Raw genomic sequence first — 22,393 nt, forward strand, 5'->3', positions numbered from 1 at the left:
CTAATGACAGGCTTTTCCAATATTATGCCATTAATCATGTTTAATAATTTTTACTTTTCACACATTCAAAGTTATACAGTCGCACGAATAATGAAAAAGTTCATGTGGAATCGGTAAAGTTGAAAATGAAAAATAAAATTTTTCACGCGAAATTACATGATCGATATCCTGCTGACTGCAGGCTGCGTTCGAGAAGTATGTAATTAGTACACATTATTGCGTCATTCCATCTTTGTTGTATATCTAATGATTGATAAAGATAGAATATATAGAACCCAATATTAGGTCTGTTCGTTTTCGCTGGGCTAGTGCAATAAGTTAAAGTGAGAAAACATATACTTGTCTCGCTTCAACTTATTGCACTAGTTCAGCGGTGCAGCGAAAACGAACAGACCTATTGCTAAGAGCGTGCTCCCCGAACGCACCCGTAGTCATTTGATCTATTACCGCGATTAAATACATACATACAGTTTATATAGTTAATCTATGATCCTGGTTTAAATTCATTTCCGTATTTATCTGACATTGGCAACAATCAACAAACGTTGACGCACATACGGCATATAACGGATCTCAGGGAAGCGGTAAATTGAGCAAAATGACACTAGAAGAATATAAAGAAATTGTAGGATTATGTGCCATGTATATCACAATGTTACAAATGCTAGCCGGAACGTAAGTTGCGATGTAATAACTTTTCTTAAATCTCGTGTTTTTTTCAGTAATTACAATTAACTATCTCAACAGTTACTGCAATGAAGAACTTTATCTGAAATTATTTAATAAATCGATTAATAAAATCGGGTAATTAGATACTGTGTGCAAAAAAGTAAAATATTTTCAATATATACATATTCTTAATAAATATGTTAAGTCATTAAATATGAAATGTCCGGTTTCGAATAAAAAGTTTAGTTCATTATATCTCAAACAAGAAGCAATACAATTAATCAAAGTACGTACCTAAATTATCGACATAGTTTTGCCATCTTAACAATAGCTTATTTATACTGGCAGTGAAGAGACCTGGAAAATGAGTAGCAAATGAAATCGTGAAAAGTATTTCCCACAGCTTGTTGAGAATTGAATATTTTTCTTTGCAAGAAGTAATCCAAAGCTTGGAAGAAGTAATCCAAAGCCTGGAAGAATTGGTAATCAGTTATTGCACAGTCTGATGAATACAGTGGATAACAGAGAATTTCAAAGTTCAACTTCTGTAGTTTTGAGCAGCATTGTGCGACATCCCTTACAGTAAAATATTACTGTCTATGATAAATTGACTAGTAATAAATTACTGTTGTTCAGTAATTTTATTATTTATACAAATAATAAAATTACTAGACAGCAATAATTTATCACTGGCCAATTTATCATGGGCAGTAATACTTTTCTATAAAAGATGTGGTCGAACGTTGTCTTGCAAGAAGATTGGCCTGTCTTTTAATCAATCTCGGTTACTTAATTGCAAGCTTCCTCATCATTTCGTCCAATTAGTTGTAGTAAATATCCGCTGTAATCGATTGATTAGGTTTCATGATACAGGATAAGAACAAGTGCTGGACCACCAAACAGATACCATTACCTTTTTTTGATGAATATTTGGTTTCGGACTATGTTTGGGCACTTCATCTTTACCTAATCATTATGCCGAACATTTGCGACTGTCGAAAAAAATTAATTTTTTATCACAGATTATAATACAATATAGAAATGGTTCGCTTTTATGCTGTGATAACAAAGAAAAGCTTGGAGACGATTTTTCTTCTGACATTTAATTCATGCAGAACCCATCTATCCAACATTTTTACGATTTGTTTAAAATGATTCAATATTGTTGAGATAGTAACGTTAAATTTTGCTGCTAATTCACACGTAGTTTGAGATGTATTTGCTTCCACTACAGCTTTTAACTCATCATTATCCACCTTGATCTCAGATCGCCTATTTGGTTCATTTTCAAGATTAAAATCGCCAGAATAGAATTTCTCAAACCATCAACTGTGCGTTCATTAGTTACAACCTCGCCAAACACGTCGTTGATATTTTGAGCTGTCTACACTACATTAGTTCCACGGCGGAACTCATATTTGAAAATATTTGAAAAAAAAATTTTTTTTTATCCATGATTTCACAAAAATTGATCTGAAAAAGACAATTCGAAATATTATCTTTCGAATCACAAACCAAAACGTGCGTTTAAAAGAGTGAACTTTTACAATAAAAAAACCAAAAACTGCCAAAGTGAAATGTCAGATATCGACTCTCAAACTTAATACTTAAGGAAATTGGATATTTCATACTTAATAACCTAATATTTACTAATATATTTATTTATTTTTATATTTAAAATTGTGAATAATATTAAGTATTATTATAAATATTAAAATATTAAAATGTTAAATTAACAGCAATTAGAGACTACTCTGTAGCACATAACTGCTTTCTATAACATATTGATGTAATACAACAATTCGTACTTTTTTGTCTTGTAACTTATTATTTAAATACTTTCCTGATAAACAATGATATATAAATTGTTTCATGAAATTTCATAATATATTATATGTTTTAAATTACAAAAGTTATATTGTTTTAGAAATTATAAATGATTACATCTTTTTAAACTGTCATATTTTTTTATAATTTATAGAGTTATATGTAAAAACATATATCAGAAAAGTACATCTAAAGGTGTTGATCCAATACCTTTTCTTGGTGGTATAGGTCTGTAAGTATATCTTTTTTTTTTAATAATTAAAAACTTTTGTTAATGATAATTAAATTTAATATAATTCGTAAATAAAAATGTTATGTACGTTACATACACATATATACATGGTAGATTATTTTATTCAATACACGCGAATACCTCGAAAAAAGTTTTTTTTTTTTCAAAAAATATTCCAGACAAAAGTTTTATGGCTTCAAGAGGGAAAGTTAATGACATTATCAATTTAATTGTAGGTAGCGTCATTTTCGAGATTTCATCATGACGGCCATTTTTTAAATGGAAGTCGATTTTTTTTCGAAATAAAATTTGTAGCTGGCTATAAGATGAATATAGGGGTTTTTTTTAATTGAATCTTTTTTCACTGAGTTACAACGTTCCAAAATATATAATTTAAGTAGAAAACTTCCACCTCCATACAGTGTGCGTATTTTGTTGCCGATAGGCTCAACAAATGGTTAGAAGTAATCCAACCTTTTTGTTATATAATATTTTGTGATGAAGTAACATTTGAAAATTGCGGACAACTAAACAGACAATTGTTATTATTGAACAGATGTTAACCCTCGTTGTTACAGACAAATAGACAATCAACATCGCTGAAGTATTAACATGTAGTGCGGTATTATTAACGGCTACTTAATTGGTCCATACATCTTTGATGGTAATATAAACGGTCAGAACTTTAGCCTTTCTAAGGAATGAACTGAGCGCGAGCGTGACATAACAGCGCACTAGTCTACTATGCTAACGATACCGGATTCGATCCCGATAGAAGCCAAAATATTTACGCTCGTGTCTCCTCTCGGAAAGAAGCGGCAACCTACCGAGAATATTTTTGCCAAGAGAACTTCTCTAAATAATATACCGTTCGGAACCGACGTTAAACTGTAAGTCCCATATGGTGTATAATCAGCGTGCGCACCAGACATATGAGAGAGGTCATCTCGCTTGGACACAGAAAATAGGACTGAGAAGAGAAGAGAAATAATGAACTACCACGATTACTTGAAGATATTGACTTATACACAAGATTCAGAATGTGGATTCAATTAGATGGGGCTCCACCACATTATGCGAAAATTGTAAGAAATTATCTAAATAAACACTACAATGGCATGTGGATTGAACGAGGTGAATCAGTAACATGGCCAACGCGATCTCCCGACTTGACGTCACCCGATTTTTATTTATGGGGCTATTTAAAAAATATGTACGAACGGGACTCCACGACTCAAGAATACATGATTCAGAGAATCGAAACTGTTTATATAAACATACTATACATCGTATTACTAGAAACTGTTAGCCATTTTAAGAGAAGAATTGCGTTGAAAAATTCAAGAAAATGGAAACATCTTTGAACATTTTTTTTTAATATGTTAAAAAAAATCGTCAGAGGTAAAGGGACTCATGTAAATCAAACATCTCAAAGGGATGAAAGTCCCGCCACGTCCACGTCGTTCATCCTGGATAATGCTGAGCACGGAAAAATGCGTGTCAATCGGTCTGGAGCTAGTTGACTATCAATCAGAATTAGTTCGGATAACGGATAGAAACAACACAGAGAGAGAGAGAGAGAGAGAGAGAGAGAGAGAGAGAGAAAAGTGGATGGCAATTTGGAGTCACAAAATACACACACTGTATGAGGGTGGAAGCTTTTTACTTCAATTGTAAAATTTGGAACGCTGTAACTCAGTGAAAAATGATCTAATTAAAAAAAAAACACTGTATTCGTTTCATTGCCAGCTACAAATTTTATTTTGAGAAAAATCGATTCCATTTTAAAAAATGACCGCCATGATAAAATCTCGAAAGTGCCGCCATTTACAATTAAATTAATAAAGTCATCATCTTTCTCCCTCGAAGCCATGAAACTTTTATTTAAACAATTTTTTGAAAAAACTTCTTTTCGAGATATTTGCATGCATTGAATAGTCTACCCTGTGTGTGTGTGTGTGTGTGTGTGTGTGTGTGTGTGTGTGTGTGTAACATTTTTGCTTGCAAATTATATTAAATTTAATGATCATTAACATGTATATATATATACATAACAGAAATAAATATTTTAAGAAGTAAATTAAAAATAAATACTATATTGATTAAATTAATTTTGTAGATGTATATTGATGCTTCGATATGCATGGATGTTGGGTGATCCTGCAATGATAAATGTTAATGTATTTGGTGTTGTAACAAATGCAGCATATATGACAGTATATTATTATTATGCTCCAAACATAGTATGCCTACAGATATAGATTCCATTAACCCCTATTTGGCACTCATGGATCATATTAATTCTAGTAAAATATTAAGATATTTTAGTTATTGAATCTTAAATTAGTATATATATAAGCAGAATTCTCGGTCCATAGTTGTTTTTTATAGAATTACATGCTTTCAAATTTTGTAAATTTACTTTTTGTGTATTAAAAATTTGCATATTATATGTGTGTGCGTGCGTGCATATGTGAATAAACAAATTTATAAATATTTAAATAAAAGTCTAACAGAAAAGTTAATGGGTCTCACAAACCTAATATGCAAAACTAAACAATAAAAAATAAAAAATAACTGTGCCAACAAAGGGTTAAGATATATTGCTTTTACAATTAATTGAAATTATATTTTCTACTTATGTAATATTTTATTCTTTTTAGAAGGATGTACTCAATCTAATATGGAAAGCAACAATTTTTGTTACAGTCTTTCTTGTATATGCACAAATAGAACATCCATCAAATGTTGAATTTAGGTTCGGCATAGTGGTTACTGCACTGCTCCTCCTTTTAATTGCAGCTCCTCTTATACATCTTGTAAGAAGATAATCAGTTTTTACATGGAACTATCTGAATTTTCAAGAACACTATCGCATATTGATTACAAAATTTGCTCGTTTCAGAGGGAAATTATAAAAACAAAGAATACAGAAATACTTCCATTTCCACTTATCCTCATGGGTACTTTAGTTTCTTTCAACTGGCTATTATATGGTCTTATCATTGATAATGTTTTCATTATCGTAAGTAGTTTTATAATGTATTTGCATAAAATATTTTGGAATGCAAAATAATCTGCTATACATATATATTACAAATTATAACTGTATATGCTCTAATAGTTCCAGAACGCAGTTGGTTTTACACTTAATGTAACTCAACTATCTCTTTTTGTGATATTTCCATCTAAAAAACCACAGGATGGATTGTTGAGCGAACAAAAAAAGGAAGATTAAAATGATTTTCTAAAGAAGACATATTTCTTATAAAAGAGGGCGTTTAAAAATGGCCAATTTTAGCCGTGAACGGACACCTTTAAAATCTATGCAGTTACCATGTTAGAAATCCATAAATTCATGAGAGAAAGTTTATCCAGAAAAGCTTGAGGAATCTCCCAAAAATAATAAAGTAAATTGTTTGAACGCTTTGAAAAAAAAACTTATTTTGTTTCTAATGAATGATGATAGATTTCAAAACTAATAGTGTGTTTATATCAAGGACCTGGATCGGATCGGAATCAAAACCGAAAAGCATATGAAAACCGGTATTTTTGTCAGACCGAAACCGTAAACTATACCGAAATTTTATAAAGAACCGAAAACAGCCCGGAACCGAAATCGGAACCGTTACATTTTTTCGGTTCACTATTTCGGTACTTATTTTGTGATTTTAAAAAATCGTTTTTTTTTTCTTTTATAATAAAGTTTTTATTTCTCACGAAAAAACAGGACATTGATTAATTATCGCGCCAAATAGAAAATAAACTTCAAGTATATGATATTGAACAGAAGAGGATTAGTAGAAGAAGTAATATATTACAATTTTGGAATAAATAGAAGTAATATATCATAATTTGGGATAAATAGAAAGACAATCATCCTGAATTGTACAAATTATTTTAACGGAATGTATATATTCTGAGAAAGTTTGGAGAATATCGAAATATTCTTCGAATATACTCAGAATCTATATAATTTATTTAGCGTATTTAGCGGGAACGGCGCGGGTAGGCAATGTTTTCAACACGTTCCCGTCCATTCTTAAATTCATTATACCTATGCTTCACCCGAGCCCATGAAAAGGTTTTTTCCCCGAACTGTGGGAATAAACGGCGCCGAATTTCAGCAGCATTTACATTTTCGTTGACGAGAAACTTAATAATAACACGTTGTGCAACTGCGGGGTGTACCTCTTTCTCGCTCATCGTGATTGTTAAGTTCACCATCAAATACTTTGTAGCCAATGAAATGAGCCGTACAGCATCTGAAATTAAACTTAAGGTGACCTTAAATATAAGATCCGATTAAACCGTTCTTATATTTCAGGCCGTTATAAGCACATTTTCAAACATTTCTTAGTTAATAAAATTATTCTTACGAATGTTGTAAAAATCATTTCATTGGTTGAGACTGCGTTCTTTTTGGACGCGCACGTGCTGAAAGAATAATTTTATCTTCCTTTGATATATTATGAATAAGGGTGCTTTCCAGCAAAGAACGCAGTGATTCACGCGGATACTTCCGTTGCTTGGAACAAACGATTATTTAGTTATATAGCAGACTCCATTAATGCTGTCCCAGTAACATCGAGAATTTCCAATCAGGAGCATTATTTGTGCATCATGACTATTGATAATTTGATAATTCCATAATGGTTCTTCAAAACAGCAATCATGATACATAAATATTCAAAAATAATGTGCCTAATTCGAAAACCTCAGTATTACTATGTCTAGGGAATGGAATATTATTTACAATCATGATATTGTACATAATAATTTTTATTTCACACATAAAATGAGAACACAGTCACATATTAGAGAAAAAAAAAACAAATCACACATTAGAAAAAAACAATTCACACATTAAAAAGAAAAAAATACATTTAAAACAATTCACACACATTAGAAAATAATCGCGTAGTTAAAACTCGCGTTTTTAATTTTAACCAATTAACGCCGATAATGGTGATGATGGCGATGGAGGTCTCACAGTAAGCATTTCCAATTCAGTGCAATAAGGTTGACGCACAGTGCCGGATGTGCCTTGAGTCGATTCCGACACTATTCCTTGACTTTTATAAGGTTTTTTCGTTCGATCGTCATTATTCCTTCTCACTCCTTCCGCGCCACCATTCTCATATCCAGTTTTAAAACACATCTTCAATCTGTAACATTGATTATTTGTTGTACGTATATAATACAAATAAGTGATAATTTCTTGGATTCGTGCAACAACGCGCGCGTAAATATTAAAACACGGTCGAAAACTCTACATCGCAAATTTGAATATATCGATTGTTTCCGGCCATGATCATTCAAACTGAAAAGAGACAGCATGATACAACAATATCTGATCACCGTAATAGGGATATTCCAATTTCAGTGTGTATAGCGTTCAATGGTTGCACAAGAATAAACATAACCGAGGATATTTAAATGGTTGTACAAGAATAAACTTTACCGAGGATATTTAAATTGAGCAAAATGTAAAGATGGTCCTGCAACTGCCAACATTGGACACATTAAGAGTGTAGCGTATATCCAACTTATTGTCATCACGAGCAGCAAGAAAACACCAATCTGTATATAGGCCATAACATGAGAAGGTAACATTAAAGCGCCTGCAGCTCCAGTCGTAATTGCTGCCATAAAAGTTGGCCCACCCATTTGTTGTAATGCTATTTTTACTCTATCTATTCTTGCTTCAGTGATAGATGTTTTAAAACTCACAGCGTAATGCAAACTGAAGTCTACAGCAAGACCTGACAAAATAAAATGGTTATCATCTGTCTTGGCACGACTCGCTCCAACAGTTTCCGTTATTCATTTACTTTTATCAAACCTACAAACAGCTTGTACACCTTCATGAATCGCACCGACTGCCATCCTCCCCTCCCTCCCCCTCCCGCAACATCTAAACTTCTCTCAAAGATACAAAACGCTCAAAATATGACAACCCTCAAAAATACATAATACTAGCCAAAAATCATATGAAGACTTGACGAGTATTGTTCCGCGCCTTGTTTAAAGAAATATTATTGTTAAAGAAATATTATTGTTGATAATAATAATAATCCTCTACACAGCGAACAGCACGCGGGGCAACACTCTCCGAATTCCCCACCCGATTTTCAACCAATACCATCCTTGAGATTGAGCGACCCACGTTTCTAAGAGGAATACAGATGCTATGAAAAGAAGTAAGAACAACCGTCGGCGATATCCACGGAAAAATGCAAACTGTTCGCAAGCCTGACTTGTACATATTTTGACTTACCTATTGCCGTGGAGACTGCAACACTCTCTAAAACGTTAAGTTTCCAACCAAGAAGAATGAGTATAGCAACCGTTACTATTATGGCAGCACCGACAGTCACAATAGCATACAGACTGATAAGAGGATTTAGAGTCACCAATGCCAATACTATCAGAGCCAAGATTAACGACACTCCTATTGCCCATATGGTACCGTTGTACAATGTACGTTGCAGCTCAAAAAATTCTAATCTACTCACGAACCAACCACGTTGCATTCCTCGCGGTGCATTTTGTAATTGACCTTGCATCCAATTTTCGACCTACAATCAGAAAAGCTTTACTAAAAAAAAAGTCTCACTAAAATAAAACTCGCTTCTTATTTTACATACACGCGCACATACACACACACACAGCAATCTGTACAGCCTCTTACCTGATTAAAAAATGTATTCATGCTTGCAAACGATAGAGTATACGCATACGAACTATCGTATTCAACGACAAGTGCTTTAATTTTGGCCGTTAACTTTGTCGTGACGTTTGTGCCCATTGTGGCGAGCAAATGCGGCGGTTCTTTTACAAATTTTAGACCCGCAGCATTACTTCGAATCCACAAATAAGAAGGTGTGCGATGTAATTCTGCGGTTGCTTCAGCCGCACACTGTTGCAAGACACTTGGTTCGTATGGAAATTTGCTGCTTTCGCAGCATGGTGAATAGTCGATATGAGGATCCAGAGGATCCAGACAACGTCTTTGCATCCACGAACGTAACGATTCGATAAAACAATTAGATAATAAAGGTCCCATGGTATTGCGATAAAAAGGCTCACTGCGTAAATTCTGGCAAAATTGTTCGAGCCATAATTGCGATTCCGGAGCAGTAATGTCGAAAGTTTCGTCCCATTCTGGTGTTCCTTTTCTCGAGGGATCGAGATAATCGCCATTGTCGATAGGCTCAATGCCCCATACAAATCTCAACGGTAGAATTTCTGTCGAAGCGTCACCACCGACCTGTATCAAAACGATATTTCTAATAACGTATATCATTGACAGAGAAATTTTTATTCATATATATGCCCATAGACAAGAGAGGCGTACCTCCCTAAATTTTGGGAAGGAAAAACAATTGTGAAAATTATAAAAGTAATGCTACTGACATATTACTATCTGCAGTCTACCAACAACTATATTAAGCGTAGTCTATAATGGGCAGTAGGAGCATGTTCGTAAGAAGAATAAAAAACCAATTGACCAATCATATTCGAATGTAAGCAGAATAATCGACTATGGTCGGTTAATTTCTTATTCTTACTTCTTATTTAATTTAAACATACTCCTACTGCTTACTGTAGATCACGTTTTACATGTTCTATAATAAAAAAAAAAAAAACTAATGGCAAAGTATTGGCACTGCTTTATGAAAATTTCTCAATTTTATTACTAGGCGACCTAACTGTGCACGAGTCTCTTAGTACATTGAGGAAGATAAAAACCTGACCAACAATACCAGAAAATCGCCTCTAAATAAACTAAATGTATACTTGATGCACATAAATAAATGATGCTCGCGAAAAGAAAGAAGCTGAGAAACGTATTAACACAGCTCGATCCGCGATAACTGGCTTTGATATAAACATGCTAATAAGTTTTAAGTGAAAATAAATTTTTGCCCCCTACCCCTAACTGAAAGCTTGGGTACGCCCATAGTTATACCACAATATAGTTTTCACACAATGTCATATAAGCTTTAAATCATGGTGAATATACGAGGGCGGTCCGATAAGTACTTAACCTACAAAAGAAAAACGAAAATTTTGGAAAAGTGGCGATTTATTTCTCAACATAGTCTCCTTTTAGCTCGATACACTTGACCCAGCGATGCTCCAACTTCTTTAACCCATCTGAAAAATACGTTTTCTCGAAGTCTGCAAAGTAGGCCTCCGTGGCGGCGATGACCTCCTCATTCGACTCAAATTTCTGCCCGGCGAGTGACTTTTCAAGTTTGGAAACAAAAGAAAGTCGCACGGGGCCAAATCTGGAGAATACGGTGGATGGAGTAGCAGTTCGTAGTCCAATTCGACCAATTTGGCCGAATGAGGAGGTCATCGCCGCCACGGAGGCCTACTTTGCAGACTTCGAGAAAACGTATTTTTCAGATGGGTTAAAGAAGTTGGAGCATCGCTGGGTCAAGTGTATCGAGCTAAAAGGAGACTATGTTGAGAAATAAATCGCCACTTTTCCAAAATTTTCGTTTTTCTTTTGTAGGCTAAGTACTTATCGGACTGCCCTCGTACTATATAATATAAATGTCAAGTTTGAGACATATGACACCTGATATGTACACATTCTATATCAGGCATGTCCAACTTCTATCAACCCCTATCTCCCGATCTTTAACATTAATGCTCTCAACGCGGTCGCCTTTATCTCGCTCCTTCTCCATCTCACTCCGCAAGAGGATGAATAGGGAGATGAGTTTTAGCTCTTGAGCTAAAGTTGGACATACCTGCTCTACGTGTATATAATGACTATTTTTTTTTTATAAATATATCGGAAATAGAGAAATATACCATTTCGTATCTTTCGAACCAGAATCTCTGCGAAAATATTAGATCATATTGTTCGAATGGATGCGTATTATCGAACAATTGAAAATCAATGTAGTCTGGCAGTTGCAAGCCCGGATAATGGAAAACAATAATGCAACATGCTATCGTCATAGTCCCCAAGCTTAATATCCAAATGCATCGTAAACCAATCACTATTTTAGTAAGAAAAGCGGTAAATCCTGCTGCTACTTTATCTCCAAAGGATCGCAGAGGACGAATAATTCTTTCGCTGATGAATTTTGGCAATGATAAAGTACATTTACAACGTTCCGACACTATCACACACGCTGGTAACCACGTGATCATCAAGAAAAAGTTAGCAATGACAGTTGTGCCTGCAAATAAACTACATATCCAAAATTATGAGCAAATGAGCATACACAAGTTTCGAATGAATGTACGAAAGAGCACTTTGTGTAATTCAAAATCAAAATACCTGAAGCAGTTGATAGCGGTCACATTACTAACAATTGACGCAAAAAAAGCTACCGCTGTTGTAAGAGATGTGACAAACATCGAAGGAAAAGCATGTTTCATGGTTTCTTGTACCAAACATACCAATCCGCCGTCGGAAAACCCATGCCGCTTGTTAGAATTCCATATTTTGCAATATATAAATGCATCATCTGCACCGATCCCTGCAAATGTGAGGAAAGTATTCGTGTTAGGCATCATAATGATCATTATAATATCAAAAAATGTATGTATATATGGATTCTTGATCTTAAATACCTATAGCTACAACGATGGCCAGGAAGTTCATGAAAGGGAAGAACCGAATACGCAAGACAAGAGTATACATTGCGTATGAGATACCGAGACTAAATACCACTGCGAAAATAGTCGTGATGGTTAAAATTACGGAGCCAGTGTATGCCCAAATGCAAAGCGTAACAAACACAAAACCAGCGAGTAACAAGCTTGAGTCAGATACTAACAGTCGATCGAACAGCGTACTCTTTAGGCCAAATTGCATGCCTTGTACACGAATATTTCCGTATATTAGGTCATCGTGTCTCGTGTCTATCTCTTTGTAAAAATCTAAAGTCGCGGAGCTTGCCGCTACTGGAAGAAATAGCATAACGGATTGCAACGTCGAATTTTGTTTGTTTTCAATGTCTGTCTCCTGTAATGTAACGCAACCGAATTAGATTCGCGAAATCGTCTAACATTGAGCATTTAATTAAGATAATGTGAAAGGCATGATGATCTTACATGAGAGGGAATAAAATCAACATCCAACAGAAAATGCAGTAGATAATAAGCAGCATTTCTCACGTAACATTCTCTCGGCACTTGTCTCTGGCAATTGGCGTCTTCCGCACAGTTGGGTAATAACTGGCGATTATGATAGTAATAAGCGCACTGTTCCAAAAGCATTTTCACCCTGTCTAGATCATTTTCCGTTACTTCTAGACAAGAACTGCGATTGGATAAAAGTGCCACGTAATTGGCGGGTGACCAGCTTCTACAACATTTTGGATCGGCACCACTACGCTCCACTTGTGTCTGACACAGAGATGTAAAGTGGGTATTCGCGCGAAGTGCACCGTCAATGTGACATTGTGCCGATATACCTTCCATCGACCACAAATTAGTTTCTTTCGAATCTGCACCAATTACAACACGAGCGTAGGAAGAAGTTGGCAAGTTGCAAAAAAAATTATCATCATTGGAATGATCCTTATTTTTTTTGTTATCCGCTAGATTATTTACACGATGCTTGTTTCCTAATCCCAGTAATTCTTTCGCATCTTTAGTCTCATCATTTGTTTGGTTGTGATTTTTGTCATTTTGTTGTTTACGTTTACCTTTTTTTTTTCCTTTCTGCTTATGTTTGCCTTTCTGTGTTTTTCGATTGACATCCTGAATAGGCAAACTAGAATTTTTTATATTTACATTGAGCTGCAAAAAATGTTGATACATTTTTACAATCATTTGCCAATTATACGTGTCAATATTCCTAACTGAATTACATTCATATGACAAACGTATCACTTGGCAACCAGGACACCAAGTTGTAAAAAAGAAAAGTCTAATAGTATTGATTCCGAAATTCATCGCCAATGCTAAAAATCTGTAATTCATATTACTTGATTCATTGTTCATATACTATAGATTTTCAGCGCTGACGGTGCATACTAGAATAGCCTAGGTATACCTGTTGACTCTGTATATATCGATAATACTCCAAAGGATTATCCACAAGCTCCCCACTTGCTCTTGTAGATTCCATTAAATTTTGCCAGGCTGTAAATCTTTGCGCCAAAATTGTACCTCTTGCTTCGAAACCCTGTGTACATACATAGTGCAAATTGTCGATAAATGTGCTATTCAAAGCTGACTTTACATTTGTTACATACCATTTGAGGGTCTGAAAAATCTGGAAACTTCTTGGTCACAAGTGGAGTAATTAGACATATCAAAGAAAATACAAGAACCGTAGTTAAAATAATATATGGATAATGAACAACCATTCGAGAAAACCTTTCCATTTTTACAATGTTGCGTACCCTTGCTCTTCTATATTATCTTTACATTCATAAATCTCAATACTATGTGAAAAACCATGAGTACATTTCTGAAAGAATCATCATACTTGATCATTGTTATCGAATGTCGCTCGAACAAAACTTTTTGAATAACTAAATTCATCATCTTACCCTAGTATCAGCAATTAAATTTTACCAGGTAAAATACTTTGGCAACTCATTTATGTCATAATCTATACGAAATCCGAATAATCCGTGGTATCTGAGTAATCAATAACGAATACCTAAAGGAATGATCATATAAATACAGTCTGTCTAATAAGAGCGTAGTCGATATAACTTTTAAACTATTTATTATAAAAAGATGAAAAAAATACATATATACTATTCACTCAGTACTATGACGCTTTTATATTAATAGAGCATTCAATCAATTATTGCCTGATACCTTCGAGTTATACTTTCTACCAATTTTACAGCGTACTTTTGAGATAAAGATCGTGATATCGAACGAATCTGTTGAGATAATTATTTCACCGTATACACTTTTTCCATGCAGCTTTATTTTCATTAACCCCCAGACATTTTCGATTGAATTTGCGTCTGATGACTGTGATGGCCAGTCTAATGTTTCGACGTTATTTTCTTCTTTCCATTGGGAACAAAGACGACTCCGATGTTAGAGTCGTTCTCTAGCGAAAGTCGGACAATAACAGACTCTCTGACCACAGTATAAGTAAGAACAAAAGGTTTACTACGTGAAAAATAGTGAAAACGATTGTCTCCCGCGCATAACTGAACCACAGTATAAGTAAGAATAGTAGGTTCACTCCACGGCGGCACTTTTGAGGAGCTTCTGTTTGTTTTCGCTGCACCGCTGAACTAGTGTAATAAGTTGAAGTGAGAAAACATATACTTGTCTCGCTTCAACTTACGCCCTAATTCAGCGGCGCAGCGAAAACGAACAGACTTTTGATCTCGGTGGTAACCAATCGCCATATTGTTGGTTGTGCGTAGGTTATAATTTGAATGACGCTAGATGCTGACTAAAATAAATCTCTATGTCCAGACAGCACGAAATCTCCAATGGACGTCTTTAGAATGTTCTGTGGAGATCTGTACTGTTTGGATAATGTTGTATGGATTAATTGACATGATAATTAATAGTTGGTAAATGTAAATATACATAATGGAAATATAAAATGATTTTCAAACAAAAGAATTAAATAATGATTTTAAAATAAAGTCAGAACATCAAAATGTCTAGGAAAATAATAAACTAATAATTTTACTTTTGCAATCAATTCCTTGTGATTTAAATGTCTTCATGATTTTCTATTCTACTTGGGTAATAATTATTCCCCAGGTAGAACAAAAAATCACGTTAACATGAAAAAACATGAAATGATAATGTAAGGAAATATGTGGAATCAAAATATTATGTTTGCATCACATAAATTATATTTATGTAAAATATATTTATTATGACAGCTGCTGGCCGCTATGTTCTTGATTGTGCAGTTCAGTCAAGCGCGAGAGACAAGCATTTGTACCATTTTTCACGGAACGAACCTACTGTTCTTACTTATACTGTGCTTATACTGTGCTCTGACGATGCGTTGTAGGGGAAAAGTCCTTCTCTCTGCTCCTTCAAATATTCTCGATATAATAGTTTTCAAACAAAAATTTGCCCGACTATGCTCTTATTAGATAGACTGTATAATAAATTTTGGCCCAATTATTCAAATTTGTCAATACTTCTCTACTTATCCTCATAATAATTCAGTAATGTTTGATACTAGCGATTCATTAATTTCTCGAAAAAAGAACACATTATGCGTCAATTTGAAATAATAGTCTGTTTTTTTCAAAACACTTTCTGCACTAGTGCACACCAGTGCAAGGAGTTTACACTAAAGCGTTCTTTTTATTGAGAATGACATTATCATGACGTCATCAACGCTTCGTTTTCGCAGTGTAACAGCATGTAGTGCAGGCAGTTCAGTGAACTGTTGCACTGAGTCAAGGGGTCAGTGCAGCACATGAAAGTGTAACTTGGAAGTGCATGTAAGCGTAACGGAAATTTATACGAAAAGTCTATCAGGTATGTCGCTTGCATTATATTGAAATGTGTGAAACATCTTTATTTTATTTTCAAAAATTGTTAATATTATACCATCACACACACACACACACACATACACAGCAGAAATGTCCAAACATACCACAAAAATTAATTTAAGATGTCAAGATATCTTTATGATTTTATATTTATATTTATTTTATATTTAGTCATTTATTTAAATTTATGATCGGTAGGATATATAATATTATAAATTATTAATAAATTCGCTATATTTAGTTGTATATTACATTCATCGTTTTCATCTACAATGGGATGTAATAGTGGTTGTATTACAACAAAATCCTCTTCGTCAAAAGAATCAAATAATGTCATGTGATGAGCTATGTTGTTTACTACATTCTGGCGTTTCAGCGGTGCAGCGAAAACGAACAGACCTCTTTATTACCTTTTTGCACTGAACTGAACTATTCTGTACTAGTCTTTCCCAATGCGGTTCAGTTCAGTTCAGTAGTTCTAGTACAGTTTTAGTGTAACGAAAAAAACAGACCTCATGTGCCATGAGTGCATAAATCCAAAAGTTCCAAAATCTTAATCGACAGGTAGAATACTATTGACTGTATTCGGTAGAGAAAGCAGCTTTGTATATGTTGTACAATTTGTGAATCTGATTGGTGCACACTCTTAGATTCAACTAAGTCAAAGTCATCAATATTTGAAGAACATCGATGTTTCGCTCATTGAAGATAGTATTGCATCTAGAGAAAATATTAGGAATTTTAGAAATTCTCTGTCCGACAGCCAATCGGCACATCTGACAAACTCATATGACATCCTTAATGAGCGAATATCGATATAACGGGCTTCGACAGCTCACATAGGTGATTGGTTAATATAAAATTTTATCATAAAATTTTTTAATTAGTGATCCAGCGAAAAGACTCTAGGCCGATGTGAGTGAACTATCGGAGTGGGACCCAATTGACCACTTCTCTATTGACCATAGGCTACATCAATTGGAGGACAGAATCTACACAGAATCATCAAATCACGGCTGGTTGTGGTTGGTCAATTGTAGCATGGTTTATTGGGATCCTCCCGTGCTATCGCTACCGCGCTAACGTAATCCTTCCCATCGATGTTTTTCAAACATCGATTATTTTGCTCATCCTAGATTCAAACGAAATTAAGAGCGTATTCAATCAGATTTACGGATCTTATAATTATTGTAAAGCTCCTTTTTCTGTTGAACACAGTCATTAATTAACAAATCATGATAAGAAAATTTTTGCTCCTTTTGTCGTGATTGGTCAATTGCATGTTACTCTAACCGTCGAGTAGGGTTTTAGAACACAGCTCAAGAGTGGAATCATTCGTAATTTATATACTTACCTTGCGAATGATAGCTAATGATCGTACTGCTTTTCGGTAAAAGATGAATTTCGTATCTCTTATCTAAAAGGAAAATATATCTCCTGAGAATTGCTAGGAATTCACACTTTATCAAAAAAATAGAAGGCATCAGCCAATCAGAACTCGTTCTGATAGTAAGCAATAGATAAAACAGAAACTGTTGACTACCAGCGCGAGTTCTGATTGGCTGCTGCTCTTCTGCTTTTTCATCCAGTTTTAATTTATCTCTAAAACTCAAAAGGCATTCTACAATGCGTCGCACACACCCTGTCGCGAAAGATGGCAACTACTAGTTATAAAATGCTATTGCTTTGCGTTATTATGAAATGTTTCGATCGCCAGTTGCCAAGACTATATTCTTAATTTACTTTTATCGATAAAAATACTCCCAAAAGTAGTTTAAAAGCTACTTGATTGGCTGAGGAGCCACGTTTAAAGTACTTTTATCCATGAAAATAAATTCAGAATATAGATCCTTGTATTTACAATATTAAATCTTCCGGGACAGAGCTGTTACTAGAGTTACTACAAAAGTTACTAGAGTGCAGTACTAGGATATAAAAATCAGTGGAAATTCTAATATTTTTCAATCATCTACCAACATTGATACTAGATTTCGGTCCAAGATTTAGCATTGTGGATATACAAGGCCTAAGGCGAGTATAGTCAAATCTTATATCAATGATCATCTAAGTTTATTTACAGATGTTCAGTAACCAATAAAACGATCCATACAACATGTCAAGATGAACTTAAGACCATCTTTGATATCAGATCTAACTATGAACACCACCTATGATTCTCTGTACCAAACTGGGGATACACTGTTGAAATGCATCTTACTTTGAATCTCTATTCGATGTTGCAAATAGAGAAAATATTTCACGCAACTCGCGACTTATCTTGCATATTCCACGTATATGCGGCATCTGTCAGAAACGTCAACGTTTGTCCGAATTCAATCGTCACAGTGCAAAACAGATGAATTAATTTGTTTGAGGTATTTTTGTACTTTATAGTAAAAATATATTGTTTTCATATTAAATATGTATATTATTTATATAGTTTTTATTACTATCCTTGAGCCGAAGATATTTGGGTGAGTATAATCCGTGAAATATCATTATGTCGAATTCAGTATGTAATCTGATGTTTATATTTCATATAGCACGTAGGCTGATGTACTTTGAAAACGGCAGAGTTAAAATTATACTTTGTACCATATCACCTTTATTGCGATCCGTTTACGGCATACCAGCTGTATCAACGATTTCTACATCCTACCCAAGTGGTACCCATTAGAAGGATGTTTTTTCAGCTATCTTTAGCGATCTTACTTTTACATTTAGTAGATGGTAATTACTTTAGAACTAATTCCCGAAGAGATGATCAATGCTTCTGCAAGGTAACAACCATTATCTTCTGATAAGATTAAAATCACTATATTTTATCATTTAATTTTATTATTAACTATTTTGCAACCTTATCAAACTTACAACTACAAGATGCTGTTACTTGCCACTGCTCAAGAGATATTTTAATTCAATGAGAAAAATTATATTTCTACATATACTCCCATGTCATTGCACTTACATCGGTACATTATACCTGTTGTATTTTGAAAATCAACTGAAATTTTAGTTGAAAGGTTCTATAGACGACTGCACCTGCAATGTGGATACTGTGGACTACTTTAATAATATGAAAATATACCCGAGAATTCAAAGTCTTCTAGTCAGAGATTATTTTAGATTTTATAAAATAAACTTGAAGCAAGACTGTCCATTTTGGGCAGACGACAGCAAATGCGCTATTCGTTATTGTCATGTATTACCTTGTCAAGATGTGAGTATTATATCACAACATTCTTGCCTTTTGTTTTTATTCATTGCCCTTTATCATCTCTAGGATGATATTCCGGAAGGTTTGAAGGGAGATGTCCCAAGAAATATACACTTGAACGAGAGCCCAGTAGACAAATACAGACCGAATGCTCAACAATTGACTAACTGTAGGCACAGCGCGAAAGATCATAATATAGAACTCGGTTACTTAAACACGACGATTAGGTATGATCGATACGATGCTTTATCTACCGGATAAATATTGTAGATAATATTGTATATATTGCAATATCCACAGTATGGAGAATTACAAAGAATTTGAAAGATGGCAGCGGCACGATGATGCACAGGATAATTTCTGTGTAAAAGAATCTAGTCCTGGGGAATACGTGGATCTTTTACTCAATCCCGAAAGATATACTGGATATAAAGGTGTCAGTGCGCATAGAATTTGGCGGAGTATTTACATGGAGAATTGTTTCAGGTAGATTTGTTATTGTAATTCCACACTCTATTTCTGAGAACCAAGCTGTTAGAATCAAGTTATCGTGCAACATTTTGTATATATTTGTTGTAAAATATTACATATACGCATTAATATTATATTTGGCTATGTCAAATGTACATATATATGTATGTATATATATATATATATATATCGCTTATCTCCTCATTTTCACAAGTTTTTTTCTCGATTATATGTATAATAGACCATTATGATTACAGGCCTGAAAATTCACCTCACATTTTTATACAATCTTCTAAGATGAACGGTATGTAGTCGCCCCTCTTTTCTGCTCGACATAATTATTTGATCTTAATTATTATGCGTCTTTCAGATTGCAATATAAAAGTCTGCGCGTTTATATATTCTATTTTTATAGCGTCATTCAAAATATCTGACATATACGTATATCCAAATTTATAACATAATTTTGATTTATAACATTACGCAGAAACATTTGAGCTGAGCATATTTGTTACTTTGTTTTTACTTGTATGTATCTAAAATAGATAGAGAAAATAGGAATAAAGAAATTAACTGCACGAAACAACTGTATATATAGGAATTAAAGACATATTTTAATAATTCCAATCCCATACCTATTTTTGCGCGCGAGAATTGTATACGAGCTTTACCGAGCTTTTCCTTCTTTCGTTCGTCCTGACATTACAACACCCAATCATATCTTTCAGGAATGTGTTTGGAAAAACGAGTTTTTTACCGAGTCATATCCGGCTTGCACGCTAGCATTAATATACATTTATGTTCGAAATATTTGCTAGTCTCTCAAGATGGTTTGCGAGCATCGTCCGATGATAATCAGTGGGGTCCTAACTTGGAAGAGTTACAAAGAAGATTTTCCTCCGAAACAACAGGCGGTGAAGGCCCCATCTGGCTAAAAAATTTATATTTTACTTATTTACTTCAATTGAGAGCTTTAGCTAAAGCTGCACCTTATTTGGAAAGAGAGGGATATTATACAGGAAATAAAGTGGACGACGAAGATACAAGACTGGCTATGAACAACATATTAAGCATTGTCAAGTAAGTATGGTCCAAAGGTTGCAACATTTTTTTTTTTTTTGACAAGTTTCGCAACACATCTTATACAAAAATTTATCTCCTGAGAGTTATTAGAAAACAAAGTCTCCTATTGGATAGAAAATATGTTGCGTAAACTTATCGAAAAAGTGTTGCAACTTTCTTTTCACTGATCATATATTTGATATATGCACGATATACATTGAAATAAAAACGACGAAATTAAATGGAAATTAACGAAATTTCATTGTATATTTCTCAGGTCATTTCCAGAACATTTTAACGAGACAGTTATGTTTACCGGTGGAACACAAGCGCAATTGTTGAAAGAAGAATTTAGACAACATTTTAGAAATATTTCACGTATCATGGATTGTGTAGGATGTGAGAAATGCAAGTTATGGGGTAAATTGCAAATTCAAGGCTTGGGTACCGCGTTGAAAATATTATTCTCGGGTAAATTCGATAGATGGGAACCGACGCTCAACAATCTGAACCGGAAATTATTCTTCTTAGAGAGGAGTGAAATTGTCGCATTGGTAAATGCTTTTGGAAGGTAACTCATCTATAATATTTATCATCGTTTGTAATATTTACCACACAAAGAGAGACATTGGAAGAAAAAAATATTTGTCATTAATGCGAACAATCTTTACAGATTATCAGAAAGTATCTTCGAGTTGGATAGGTTCCGCAGGATGATGAGATAACGCACCAACAATTTATAATGAGGAATTTTCCAGTACTACGAAACATCACACAAAAACATCACTTTATTCGGGTTTGATGATATCATCAACCGCAATCAACGTCCGTATCTTGAATATACACAATTCTCTCTTCCGATATTATTAGTAACACACACACACATATACACACACACACACACATCAACATTTTATATTATATATATAAATATATATAGGACTGGTCCCATCAGAGTTTCCTTATGCTAATCAATAAATTAGATTTCTTAATATCGTAATATATAGCTACTTTGTATTATAATTGAAATTATTGCTATAATATATATATAAAGTAAAAGTGAAGATAAATTAACGGGTGAAAAAAGTTACTTGTGCAAGTGGATATTATATATATATAGAATAAGAAGAGACTGTCCTCCGAATTAATATTTTTTTCCGATTCTGTGTTGTAACTTTTGACTCCGTCTGTGATAAATATTTTATCTAAGGTACATATTTTTACATGACTTGGATGTATATTATATTTTAAATTTAGTGTTCCGTTTATATGATGCATATTTTTATAATCAATATGATATTATCCACATATATTACATTTAAACAAGCAGATGTATTGTACATATATAATTCTAAGATAATGTAACAGTAAAACAGATTCAACATGATGTGCACACACGTACGTATATATATATATATATATATATATCTT

The 22,393-nt window shown here is 34.0% G+C and overlaps 3 protein-coding genes across 7 annotated transcripts; 2 read left to right on the forward strand and 1 right to left on the reverse strand.

The window, feature by feature from the left end:
• Positions 1 to 420: 420 nt before the first annotated feature.
• On the forward strand, positions 421 to 8,203 carry LOC106745053 (sugar transporter SWEET1-like). 3 transcript variants are annotated; one of them, XR_001374504.1, is made up of 7 exons: positions 422 to 675; positions 2,651 to 2,728; positions 4,848 to 4,971; positions 5,392 to 5,547; positions 5,634 to 5,753; positions 5,853 to 6,138; positions 6,229 to 6,865. XR_001374504.1 is itself a non-coding variant. In XM_014620307.1 (6 exons), exons 1-6 carry the CDS (start codon positions 599 to 601, stop codon positions 8,121 to 8,123), a joined length of 564 nt encoding a protein of 187 aa, XP_014475793.1. In that variant the 5' UTR covers positions 421 to 598; the 3' UTR covers positions 8,124 to 8,203. The 3 variants fall into 3 exon arrangements, 2 of the variants coding, with proteins under 2 accessions (XP_014475793.1, XP_014475792.1); XM_014620307.1 differs by lacking the exons at positions 5,853 to 6,138; positions 6,229 to 6,865 and adding an exon at positions 8,115 to 8,203 and having other exon boundaries at positions 421 to 675; XM_014620306.1 differs by lacking the exon at positions 6,229 to 6,865 and having other exon boundaries at positions 5,853 to 6,152.
• On the reverse strand, positions 7,492 to 15,033 carry LOC106745052 (protein dispatched). Of its 3 annotated transcripts, none has more exons than XM_014620304.1 (12): positions 14,576 to 15,033; positions 14,263 to 14,375; positions 13,963 to 14,180; positions 13,761 to 13,892; positions 12,815 to 13,504; positions 12,332 to 12,725; positions 12,036 to 12,237; positions 11,561 to 11,945; positions 9,423 to 10,001; positions 9,009 to 9,309; positions 8,193 to 8,493; positions 7,492 to 7,896 (listed from the first exon to the last, which is right to left on the reverse strand). In XM_014620304.1, exons 3-12 carry the CDS (start codon positions 14,092 to 14,094, stop codon positions 7,674 to 7,676), a joined length of 3,339 nt encoding a protein of 1,112 aa, XP_014475790.1. In that variant the 5' UTR covers positions 14,095 to 14,180; positions 14,263 to 14,375; positions 14,576 to 15,033; the 3' UTR covers positions 7,492 to 7,673. The 3 variants fall into 3 exon arrangements, with proteins under 3 accessions (XP_014475790.1, XP_014475788.1, XP_014475791.1); XM_014620302.1 differs by having other exon boundaries at positions 14,540 to 15,033; XM_014620305.1 differs by lacking the exon at positions 11,561 to 11,945 and having other exon boundaries at positions 12,158 to 12,237; positions 14,540 to 15,031.
• A 3,281-nt stretch (positions 15,034 to 18,314) lies between these two features.
• LOC106744963 (ero1-like protein) lies at positions 18,315 to 22,227 on the forward strand. The gene is made up of 10 exons (XM_014620146.1): positions 18,315 to 18,587; positions 18,653 to 18,686; positions 18,756 to 18,992; positions 19,229 to 19,432; positions 19,496 to 19,656; positions 19,730 to 19,915; positions 20,158 to 20,204; positions 20,629 to 20,980; positions 21,240 to 21,533; positions 21,636 to 22,227. The coding sequence occupies exons 3-10, from the start codon at positions 18,894 to 18,896 to the stop codon at positions 21,685 to 21,687; spliced, it is 1,395 nt and encodes a 464-aa protein (XP_014475632.1). The 5' UTR covers positions 18,315 to 18,587; positions 18,653 to 18,686; positions 18,756 to 18,893; the 3' UTR covers positions 21,688 to 22,227.
• Positions 22,228 to 22,393: the final 166 nt, after the last annotated feature.

This window comes from Dinoponera quadriceps, unplaced genomic scaffold (assembly GCF_001313825.1).
Source record: "Dinoponera quadriceps isolate SergipeBrazil2010 unplaced genomic scaffold, ASM131382v1 scaffold717, whole genome shotgun sequence".
NCBI lineage: Eukaryota > Metazoa > Arthropoda > Insecta > Hymenoptera > Formicidae > Dinoponera > Dinoponera quadriceps.